Source organism: Myotis davidii, unplaced genomic scaffold (genome assembly GCF_000327345.1).
Source record: "Myotis davidii unplaced genomic scaffold, ASM32734v1 scaffold79, whole genome shotgun sequence".
NCBI lineage: Eukaryota > Metazoa > Chordata > Mammalia > Chiroptera > Vespertilionidae > Myotis > Myotis davidii.
Genome location: NW_006294339.1, coordinates 6921409 through 6933687, shown reverse-complemented (window position 1 = coordinate 6933687; position 12279 = coordinate 6921409). Strand labels below are relative to the sequence as shown.

General features: G+C 39.7%; 1 protein-coding gene across 4 annotated transcripts in view; it reads right to left on the bottom strand.

Annotated features, from left to right (window-relative positions):
• Positions 1 to 10084, bottom strand: part of FGGY (FGGY carbohydrate kinase domain containing) — a 408675-nt gene extending 398591 nt beyond the window's left edge. For 2 of the 4 annotated variants that reach the window (XM_006768371.2, XM_006768375.2), the window contains exon 1: positions 9689 to 9857. In XM_006768371.2, the coding sequence (XP_006768434.1) occupies positions 9689 to 9704 (16 nt within the window). In that variant the 5' untranslated portion in view covers positions 9705 to 9857. Of the gene's footprint in view, positions 1 to 9688; positions 9890 to 9984 lie in introns of those variants that run through there. The other 2 variants (XM_006768373.2, XM_015566976.1) reach the window with 2 other exon arrangements.
• Positions 10085 to 12279: the final 2195 nt, after the last annotated feature.

Here is a 12279-nt window from a genome sequence, read left to right as displayed (position 1 = left end):
CAGTTTACTTACCCAGCAGACTTAATTCTGCTCTCTTTGGAAAAGAATTGGTCTTGATATGTCTGACTTTAAAAGAAACAGAATGGCTGAAACCGGTTTGGCTCAGTGGATAGAGCGTCGGCCTACGGACTGAAAGGTCCGAGGTTCGATTCCGGTCAAGGGCATGTACCTGGGTTGCAGGCATATCCCCAGTAGGAGATGTGCAGGAGGCAGCTGATCGATGTTTCTCTGTCATCGATGTTTCTAACTCTCTATCTCTCTCCCTTCCTCTCTGTAAAAAATCAATAAAATATATTTTAAAAAAAAAGTTTAGACATAGAATATATATAAAAAAACTCAAGTTGAAATTCTAGAAATGAAAACTGGAATAGCTGAGATGAAAAATTGACTTTATGGGATTAGACAATATAGAAGAAAATATCAGTGACATTCAAGACATAGTAATACAAACTATAAAAAAGGAAATGAAGAAAGAAGATTTAAGAAGTAAATAATCAGAGCACCCTGGATGGTAGGGCTCAGCTGGTTGGGTGACATTACATGCACCTAAAGGTTGTTAGTTCGATTCCCACTCAGGGCACACGCCCAGGTTGCAGCTGGATCCTGGGTGGGGGATGTGTAGAAAGCAGCGATTGATGTTGTGCTCTTGATATTCACAAAAGAAAAAAGAAAGTAAAATAATGCAAGCTCGGAGACAGTAGAGCTAAGATCTTTGAGATACTGAAAGAAAAATACCTTGTATCTAGAATTCTTTACCACGTGGAAAAAAATATTTCAAAACTGAAGCTAAAATAAAGATTTTCCCAGACAAAAGGTTAAAAAGTCCATCAGGAGCAGAACTGCACTGTAAGAAGCAGTGAGAGAAATGATATTGCATGGAAATCTAAAAAAAAATGTAATGAAGAGACAAGGGTAACATTATGGGTACATGAAAGAATTTTTAAAAATTATCTGAATGTCTTAAAAAGATAACTGAATTACCCTAGCCCTCTTGGCTCAGTGGATGGAGCGTCGGCCTGTGGACTGAAGGGTCTCCGGTTTGATTCCAGTTAAGGACACGTACCTCAGTTGCAGGCTCAATCTCCAGCCCTGATCGATGTTTCTCTCTCTGTCTCTCCCTCTCCCTCTACTCTCTCTAAAAACAAAATCAATGGGAAAACATCCTCTGGTGAGGATTAACAAACAAAATAATTTTTTTAGTTCGATTCCCACTCAGGGCACACGCCCAGGTTGCAGCTGGATCCTGGGTGGGGGATGTGTAGAAAGCAGCGATTGATGTTGTGCTCTTGCATTGATGTTTCTCTTTCTCTCTCTCTCTCTCCCTTCCTATTTTTATAAAAAAAAAACAAAAACCCAACAACAATAAAAACATTTTAAAAATAAATAAATAAATAAACAGAGTATTGGTGATCTGTGGAAAAACTTCAAGTAGCCTAATACATGTGAAATGGGAAGCTCTGAAGAAGAGAGCAAGAGTGTCATGAGAAGTATTTGAAGACATAATGGGTACAAATTTCCCAGATTTACTATAAACCTACAGATTCAAGAGTATCACTAAATCTCAAGCACAAGAAATATATATAAAACTAAACCAAACCAACAAACATCATAACCAAATTGTTCAAAAAAAAAAAAATGTAATGAAGAGACAAGGGTAACATTATGGGTACATGAAAGAATTTTTAAAAATTATCTGAATGTCTTAAAAAGATAACTGAATTACCCTAGCCCTCTTGGCTCAGTGGATGGAGCGTCGGCCTGTGGACTGAAGGGTCTCCGGTTTGATTCCAATCAAGGGCATACACCTGGGTTGCAGGCTAGATCCCCAGTTGGGGGCGTGCAGGAGGCAGCCGATCAATGATTCTCTCTCATCACTATGTTTCTATCTCTCTCTCCCTCTCCCTTCCTCTCCGAAATCAATAAAAATATTTTTTTAAAAGATAACTGACTGGTTAAAACTAAACTAACCATGTATTATGACGTTTAAACATATACAAAAGTAAAATGGGCAACGTACAGCAACAGTAGTATGAAGCAGTACAAAGGCTGGAAGGGAAGAACTATAAATCTATGTTGTATGGTCCTTTTATGAAACCTTATAGGAATCAGTATTATTCCACTTGAAAGTAGGCTGATAAATTAAAGATGTATAACATAAACCACGAAGCAACCACTAAAATTATACCCCCCAAAATTATAATTGCCCTGGCCGGGTATTTCTGTTGGTTGGAGTGTTGTCCTGTACACCAAAAAGTGGCAGGTTCGATTCCCAGTCAGGACACATACAAAAAATTAATAAAAAAGTAATTACTCCAAAAGAAGGCAGAAAAAGGAAAAGAGACCAAAGAATAGAAGTGACAAATACAGAAAGAAAAAGAAGAAGAAAAGCAAATGGTATACTCAAACCAAACCATATGAATAGTTACATTCAATATGGTCTAAACACCCTAATGAAAAGGCAGGAAGTGTCAGGTGTTGCTTTGTTATCCAATTAACTATATGCTGCCTATAAGAAACCCACTTTAAATATAAGAACACAAATAGTTTAAAACGTAAAAGGAAGAAAAAGATATAGCATAAAACAGCAATCAAAAGGAAACTGGAGCAGTTATATCATTATCACACTAAGTACATTTTAGAGCACAACTATTACCAGGAAAAATGACTAAGTAGGTTTCAGAGCAAATATATTATCAGAAATTGAAATAATAAAGGGGATGATTCACCAAGACAACCAAACAATCGTAAATATTAATGTACCTAATAACAGTACATCAGAATACATAAAACAAAAGCTGGTAGAACTTCAAGGAGAAATGCATATATCCACAATGATCATGAGATTTCAATTCCCCTCTCTCAATAACTGATAGAGTAAGTAGACAGAAAATCAGCAAGGTTATAATATACAGTAGCAGTCAATAAAGTTGACCTTATACACACTCTATCCAACAAGAGAATATACATCCTTTTCAAATGCATTTGGAACATTTATTGAGACAGACCATATTCTGAGCAAAAAAAAAAGTCTCAAAAAGTTAAAAGGATTTAAGTCATACAAAGTACATCCTGTAATCACATGGAATTAAATTATAAATCAATTATTAGAAAGATATGTAATATCTAATAAGGAAGACCTTAAATATTTGGAAACTGAGTAACAAATTTCTATATAACCCATGGATCAAAAAAAAAAAAAAGGAAAAGGAAGAAAAAGTTTTTAAGTAAATAAATAAAAAAAAAAACCCAGCAGAAGTTGTAGCCGGTTTGGCTCACTGGATAGAGCATCAGCCTGTGGACTATGGACTGAAGGATTCCAGGTTTGATTCCGGTCAAGGGCACATGCCCAGGTTATGGGCTCAATCCCTGGTAGGGGGCGTGCAGGAAACAGCTGATCAATCATTCTCCCTCTTCATTGATGTTTCTATCTCTCTCTCTCTTTCCTTTCTTCTCTGAAATCAATAAAAACATATATATTTTTTTAAAAAGAATTTGTAGGATTAAGCTGAAGCAATACTTGGAAATGTACAATATTAAATGCCTATATTAGGAAAGAAGTCACAAACACATGGCTTCATCTTCCACCTTAAGAAATTAAAAAGAGTAAAAGGAACCAAAAGTAAGCAGAAGAAAAGTAATCATAAATTTTAGAACAAAACAAACAAAAAAAGAGAGAGAGAAAATAAATGAAATCAAAAGCTGATTCTTTAAGAAGATCAATAAAATTGATAAAATCTAGCCAGAATTATCAGGAAAATAAAGAGAAAAATCACAAATTACCAATATTAGAAATGAAGGAGATGAAACCACAACAAATTCTATAGATATTAAAATGATAATAGGGGACTATTGTGAGCAACTTAGATGATACATACAAATACCTTAAACTACACAAACTATCCAATTTTATTCAAGAAGAAACAATGTCAATAGCCCCATATTATTTAAATAGTTGACTTTTCCCTCCCCACCAACAAAAAAACTCTAGGACCAGATGGCTTCACTGGTGAATTCTATCAAATATTTAAAGAAGAATTAATATTAATTCTACGTAAGTGCTTACAGAAAATTGAAGAGTAGGAAATGTTTCCTAACTCATTCCATAAGACCAGAATTAGCTAGATATAAAACTTAGGAAGACAATATAAGGAAAACTATAAATCAATATCTATTATTAACATAGATGCAAAAATCCTTAATATTTTACCAAGTAGAATCCAACAAAATATAATAAGGATGCCCTAGCCAGCGTGGCTCAGTGGTTGAGTGTTGACCTATGAACCAAGAGGTTATGGTTCCATTCCGGTCAGGTCACATGCCCAGGTTACGGGCTCAATCCCCAGTAGGGGATGTGCAGGAGACAGCCAATGAATGATCTCTCTCACCAATGATGTTTCTATCTCTCTCTCCCTTTTCCTTCCTCGCTGAAATCAATATTTTTTTTAAAGGATACTAGGTCCTAACCTCGTGGGATTTATCTCAGGAATACAAGTTCAGTTTAATATTTAAAAAAAATCAATGAATGTAATTCATCATATTAAGAATTTAAAAATGATCTCAATAGTTACAGAAAAAAGTAAATGAGAAAAATACAACATCCATTCTTCATTTAAAAACAAATACCCAAAAAACAACACCTCTCAGAAAAGTAGGAATAGAATGAAACTTCCTAAACCTGATAAAGGGCTTCTACAAAGAATATACATCAAAGTTAATGATGAAAAAAAACAACAACAAATGCTTCTAGCTAGGCCCTGGCCAGGTAGCTCAGTCGGTTAGAGCAGCATCCCAGTACACCAAGGTTATGGGTACCATCCCTGTCAGAGCACATACAAGAATCAACCAATGAATGCATAAATAAGTGGAACAACAAATCAATGCCTCTCTCTCTCTCTCTCTCTCTAAAAATCATCTCTCTCTAAAAATCAATAATATATTTTAAAAAATTGCAATGCTTCTAGCCAGTGCACTATAGCAAGAAAAAGAAATAAAAGGCATCCTCATTGAAAGGAAAAAGTAAAACTTTCTTTATTTACAGATAATATGATCACTTACACAGAAAATCTGATAGCATCTACAAAAAGCTATTAGAACTAATAAGTAGTTTAGCAAGATTGTAGGATACATGATCAATACACAAGCAGCAATAAGTACAAGTTGAAATTTTAAAAGACAATGTTATTTACAATAACATGAAAAATATGAAATACCTACAGATAATCTGACAAAGATGTGTAAGACCCATCTACTGAAAGCTACAAAACATTGCTGAACCTAAGACCTAAATAAGTCAATCTCCCCAAATTAATGTATAAATTTAATAAAAGCCCAATTAAAAGCTAAGCAGGCCTTTATTTTGAAATTGACAAAATGACAACATTGTAAAATTAATGTGGAAATGTAACAGACCTGGAATGACCAAAACAACTTAAAAAAAAAAAGTTGAAAGACTTACATTATGTGACTTTAATACTTATTACAAAACTATAGTTATCAAGATTACATGGTATTGGCATCAAAAATAGACAAAAGATCTACAGAACAGAACAAAACAACCAGAAATAGGCCCACATATGGTAAACTGATTTTGATCAAAGGTGCAAAGGCAATTTAATGGGAAAAGAATAAGCTTTTCAGCAAATAGTGCTGGATCAATTGATACCATACCCCTCTCCCCCCCCAAAAAGAAATAAACTTTGTTCCACATCTGGTGCTACAGATTAACTTTAATTAACTTAAAACGGATCATGGATTGAATGTAAAACCAAAAAACAATAAAGTTTCTTTAAAAAAATAGGAGAAAATACTTGAGACCTCAGGCTAGGCATGATTTCTTAGATACAACACCTAAATCATCATCCATAAAAGAATAAACTGATAAAATAGACATCATCAAAATTACAAATTGATAAACTAGACTTTACCAAAATTAAGAACTCTGATTTTCAAAAGAAAGTTAACAAAATAAAGACTCAGATGTGATAGAGAACTTGTAATGAGAATCTATATTAATAAAAGGGTAATATGCTAATTAGTGCAGAAGCCTCCTGGACATCCTTCCAGATAAGCTGCACCAGCTGCAAGGGCCAAGGCTCAGGCCGCAGTGGCAGCAGCAGCGGGGTAATGGGGGCAGTGCCTTCCCCTGATCCACCAGGTTGCCTCCCACAGAGGGAGGCCAGACTGCGGCTTAGGCCAGGGGCTGAGGCAGAGGTGGTTAGAGGCGATCAGGCCAGCATGGGGGCAAGGTAGGGGCAATCAGGCCGGCAGGCAGAGGCAGTTAGGGGTGATCAGGCAGGCAGGCAGAGGGGTTAGAAGAGATCAGACAGGCAGGGAAGAGGTTAGGAGCCAGCAGTCCTGGATTGTGAGAACAATGTCCCATATTGGAGAGGGTGCAGGCCAGGCTGAGGAACACCCTCCCTCCGAACCGTGTACGAATTTCATGCATCGGGCCTCTAGTATATTATAAAAACCTCTCAAAACTCAATAAGAAAACAGCTCATTAAAAAAATAGGAAAAAATTTAATAAACACTTTACCCAAGAAGATACATGAAATACAGACAGTCCTTGGGTTACAATAGACTCAACATATGTCGTTTCCTGGTTACATCACCATCTCCCATTTATTTATATATAAAAAAAGTTCTGTCATTTCGACGTATGTACATATGTGCTTTATGTTTTTTATTATTTATTTACCACAGGTAAAGGTCAGGAATTGTTATATTTATTTTAAATTTTTTTTACTATTTTACTTCATTACTGCTGTGTATGTGCTCCATGTGAGTGACGTAGGTGCCTAAGTAGGTGGGTTCCGACTCACGGCGAAATCGCATTATGTCTTACGGCGAAATCGCGTTATGTCGCGTGGTAGGAACAGATCTCTGATGTAACCTGAGGACCTACTGTATATGGGCTGCACATAAGAAGCTTGAAATTATTAGTCATTAGGAAAATACACATAAAACCACATGACAGGATTCCACATTCCCAATAGCTAAAATTTGAAAGTGACCACACAGAGTGTGGGAGAAACTGGGAATTTCACACACTGCTGAGGGGAACATAAAATGGCATGATCACTTTGAAATACACGTGGTGTTTCTTAAAAAATTAAACATACACCTCCCAAGAGAACTAGCTATTCCACATCTTGGTATTTAACCAAGAGAAATGAAATCATATGTCTGTGTATACAAATATTCATAGCAGCTTTATTTGTAGTAGCCAAAAGGTAGCAAATAATCCAAATATTGATCAGCAGGTAAATGGATAAACAAAGTATCCTATATAATAAAGAGCTAATATGCTAATTAGACCAAACAGCCGAACAACCTTCTGGACGACCTTCTAGATCTAGACGAAGCCAGGGCTCTGAGGGGCTGCGAGGGAACAAGCCCCTTGCACGAATTTCATGCATTGGGCCTCTAGTAGTATAATAATACAATTGAACACTATTCAGCAGAAAAAGGAATGAACCCTGTATTCACATATAACATGGATGAATCTCAAGATAAGGATTAAGTAAAAGTCACCACACAAGAAAAGATACATAATGTATGACCCTACAGGTAAAGTCCTAAAAAATCTTAAATAATCTAAGGTGACAGAAACTAGTTCACTGATTGCTTTGGTGGAAGGGTGATTCTAGGGAGGAAGGGGTTACCAAGAGGTATTAGAAATCTTTGGGGGTATTAGAAATATTCTTTATCGTGATTGTGATGGATATATACTTATATCAAGTTTTCTCAGATTAGACACCTGAAGTATGTAGTTCACTGTTTGTCAAGTAGATCTCAACAAAGCTGCTCAAAAATACCCAGTTAAGAAGGCTTTCTCTTCCCCATGGCACCTTGACTAATACATTCTTTCTTCATCCCCTACAGTCAATCAGTAATTAATTCCTAACCATTCTATTCTCTTAATCTCTCTCCAGTTTCACAACTATTACCCCAACCCTTTCTCACCTGTATTATAATAGCCTTCCTCCAGTCTTCACCCTGCAGGCAGAATTAACTTTCTAAAACAGGGGAAACACATTTTAAATTCTCTTACCATGACTCACTGGACCCTCCCTGTTCTGGCCTGTCACCCATCCCAGCCCCAGACTCCTTTCTGGTGATTTCTCACCTCACCCTTTCCTGATGAGCCATACTGATCAACCATGTGCCAGGTTTACCTACTTTTGCACATGCTGTTCCCAAATCAAAGATAATCCCTTCCCCTTTGTCTTTCTCCAGCCCACTCATACCGAGGCTTTGTAACTCAGCTCAGTTATCGTCTCCTCTTGGAAGTTTTCCTAAACCCCATATTGGGCCATGTACCCTTCTGGCAACCCCTGAGCATCTTCGGCATACCTTGCCACAGCACTAACCTCACTATCATATAATCTCCCCCGTCAGACCAGACAGCAGCAGACTGGAGAAAGCAGAGACCGCATCTTATTCTCTTTACCACGTGCCAGGCCCACACCTGCCACAAGATTAGTGAACAAATGAATGAACTGAGGCACTGGTTTGGATGGCCTCATCCTACACTACCTGGGTTGATTCTATATCCCACCTTATAAAAAAGATGGGCAGGTGAGAGGTGAAATGACCTCTATAATACATTCTGGTAAGATAACTATATCAAATCCCCTGGGAAGGACGGGGGGTCGTCTCACTACGGCTGGGAGTTTAAAGGCAAGATTCACCACCTGAAATTGTTTTCAAAACCAGCTGGTAATTGACTATGATTTGAACTAAGTGAAAGGTTAGGGAAAGGGAACCAGATTCCCGGAAAAGACAAGGCCCACAGCAAAGATTAACATAACCTGGAAGAAGGCCCAGTCTCCTCCTAATAAACTTAATTGCATCTAGAAAGACACAGTTCTCACCCTCTGGGTTATTCCCTTTTCCCAATACTCATGCTTTGACATCCAAATCCAGCCATAATCAACCTCTGTGGTCTGTTTCCCCCAGTCATTCTTAATAACAGGAGGTCCACCTCAGCTGGTCCCTCCCAGAGTCAGGCCAGTGGCCACCAGGTCAAGAGCCAAGCAGAGGCCCTCATTACCAGGAGACTCCCAGAAGACCAGGAGGAGGTCATAAGGCTGAAAAACCCAGCTGACAACTTCAAAAGTAAAAAATCAGGTTACACACATGGCGGCTTATGGGAAATGAGGAAAAGCCAGCAAAACAAAGCAAAAGCAAAACTCTACCATAACAGCCACATTCTAAGAGAGGATAAGCAATTCAAGAGATAGTGACTTCCTCACCCCTGAACTCCTATTTTAAAAATTAAACAAATGATTATGGCTCTTTCATTTCTTGGTAATGATTGCCACTTTAATTTAGGGACGAAATGGGTTAAGACAAGAGAAGTGCTTCAGTGGAAAATAGCCAATGATTAAGGAAATCCATATGTTTGCATCTTGGAATGATTAGTCCCAGGACTTACCTACCCAGGATGACTGTAACCAGACAGCACTACTAGGATACCATCTAAACTGCACCTCCAACGTTATCACCAGCTGCTGATACCGTTTCAAGTTACAAGCAGCACTGGCCTTAAAATCCCTTAGGTAGCCAGATTTGAATTTAAAGGCTCAAATATGCCTGGGGAAACGGTCCTAAAATGCAGGACAGGACGGAGGGGATGGAGGGGAGAGAAGTGAACATGGTCAACTGGACAGTGATGGCAGAGGACCTCGGGTTCCAGACATCTCATGGGCAGCTCTGGGAATGCAGTAAAAGCCGGCCCTCCGGTAGAGTGGCCGGACGCCTCACCCACGAGTGGACACGGGGGACCCAACAACGTCTCCGGAGCGAAGGCCCGGCTGGAATGAGACTTTAGCAGTGGGAGGAGGAAAAGGAAGAGGAGGTGGTGACAGCACCACAAGGGTGGGAGGCGTCGGCCGGGTGCGCTCTCCGATTGGATAACATGCGCGCTGCGCGTCTGCAACAGGCCCTGGTGCACACGTGGGCTGAGGGAGGGTCACTTACTTGTCCAATCTGAAATCACGGATTAGCTAGCTGGACCCTGCAGGTGGCCCGGCGCGGCGGCACGGCGACCCGACTGGGCGGTCTGCTCCAGCGAGCGAAGCTCCGCCCCGTCCCAGGCCACGCCCCAGGTCCCGACCCGGCCCCGCCCCCGGCTGACCACGGCCCCGGTGAAATGCTCCCCGATTGGCCCTTTGAACACGGCCCGGACTGGCTTGTGCCAGTCGCCCCGCCCCCCGGGCCGGCCCAGCTGGTAGGTGGCCGGAGCTCTAGGTCGCTGGGGCAACGCCGGTAGCTGGGCTTTTGAAGTCGCCTGCGGGCTTTTGTCAGCTCTCGCTGAGAATTTCCCGTCCCAGGGCTCACTTCCCAGAACTCACCCAAGCTAGCTCTCGGCCGCCCCTGATCCGTGCGTGTCAATGTGTATCTTACAGCCACTGCTCGACCTTAACTGAACACCAGGACTGTTGTTAGTCGGACGTAAAAGAATAATAAAAATATCTGTTGAATGCTTACTTTGTGCCAAGTCTTGTTCCTGGTACAGTGGAACCTCGGTTCTCGAACTTAATTCGTTCAGGAGGCTGTTCAAAAACTGAAGGATTTTTTTCCCATTAGAAATAATGTGAATGGAATTCATCCATTCCAGATCCCCAAAGGATGCCGTTTTAACTTTTCTTATATACAATACATATCCAACGTACTGTTTAATCTATAAATAAACACTTTAGAAACAAACGACATGAAATGTAAGTGAAAAGTTAGTAAAAAGGAAATGAAATGTACAGTAAAAATGAAAATTTAATAATAATAAGCAGGAACAAAGGCAAAAAAAACTACAAAAATATTCACAATATTCTGAGATGTTAACAGCGGTAAACTGACTCATACTCTGGCATTCTCCCCTTTCTTTGTCTGAGAGACCAGTGACAGATCATACAGGTATCAGCATGAAAGGTTTGTCAGGTTGAGAAACAAATTCTTTGAGACATTTAAAAAATGAGGTTTGACTGTACTTTACATGGATTTACTCATCTAATGCTATGACCAACCCTCTGAAGTGGAGTCCCAGTTTTTAAAACTACAAAACAGAGGGGTTCCTAGGCCTTTGAAGAAGTTACAAACCGTGGGGCCTGAAAATACCTACCTAATTTTATCCTCACGATCCTTGCCTTTCTGATAAACTACGCACTGTTTGACCCTATCTTACAGATGCAGTCAGAAACGTGATTAACCTGTACTGAGACATGCAGCTAGCTCCTACCCAGAGGGAGAATTCCAACCTGAGCTCTTATCTGAGCTGTTTCTTTTAAAAAGGCAGGTGCCTAGGCTGATGGGACTCAAGATTGGGAAGGTAGTTTAGCAAATCGCTGAGGCCAAGCCCTTTGTTTTCTGAGAAAAGTTAACTGGTGCCAGTAAAGGGAAGTATGTTTCTAAGGACATACCAGATATGAGAGGTAAGCCTAGGTAATAACAGCTACTTTATTGACCTGGCCTATGTGCCTTGTGCATTATAGTCACTGTCTGCTACCCTCATAACACCCCCAGAAGTCAATAGATGCTTTGATCTTTGTCTTACAGGTACTGGCTCAGTGAGGCTGAGGCCACATGATTAGCTACATCTCCTGGGAGCCCTGGATCATTTTCTTTCTTCTTTGCAATGATTGTTCACCTTTCGTTTCCAACAAGCATCTGAAGATCTAACCATCTTTGGGACGATAGAGGATTCTGGATCTGGTTACTTAGCATTTATGTTTCTCCTGGTGTACAGTAGAAATAATAAGACCTCTTCATCTTACCTTCCCAGGGTATTGTGAAGAGCAAATGAAGTGATAAATATGGAAATGCTTTGTAAAGTGTAAGATGCTGCATACAGGTAAAACATGGTCTCCAGGTCTCCCCCAGAATGCCCCAGGAAGGGGAGAAATGAAATATGCTGGTTGCCCCAGGAACTAGAGCAGGAGGTCTCATCTTAGCTAGATTTGAATGAATGCCTATTTACTGCCTGGTCTTTATGGATGTCTCTGTTTCTAGGCTTTTTGTATTCAATTTTGTTTTGTTTCCTCTAATTATCATACTATCATTAGTAGTAGTAGCAACAACAGCACAGTGGCTGGAACACCAGGAGCCATCTTGGACCACGAGAGGACCTTAAAAATGAAAGACACACAGTAAAACAAGGAGTCTGCTTCTGTAATGCAAAGACAGCTGTAGATCAGCGTAAATTAGTTGGCCTGGCTATGTTTCAAGAAAACTTTCTTTACAAAAGCATGTATTGGACCAATGTGTCCCATGGGCCTTCAC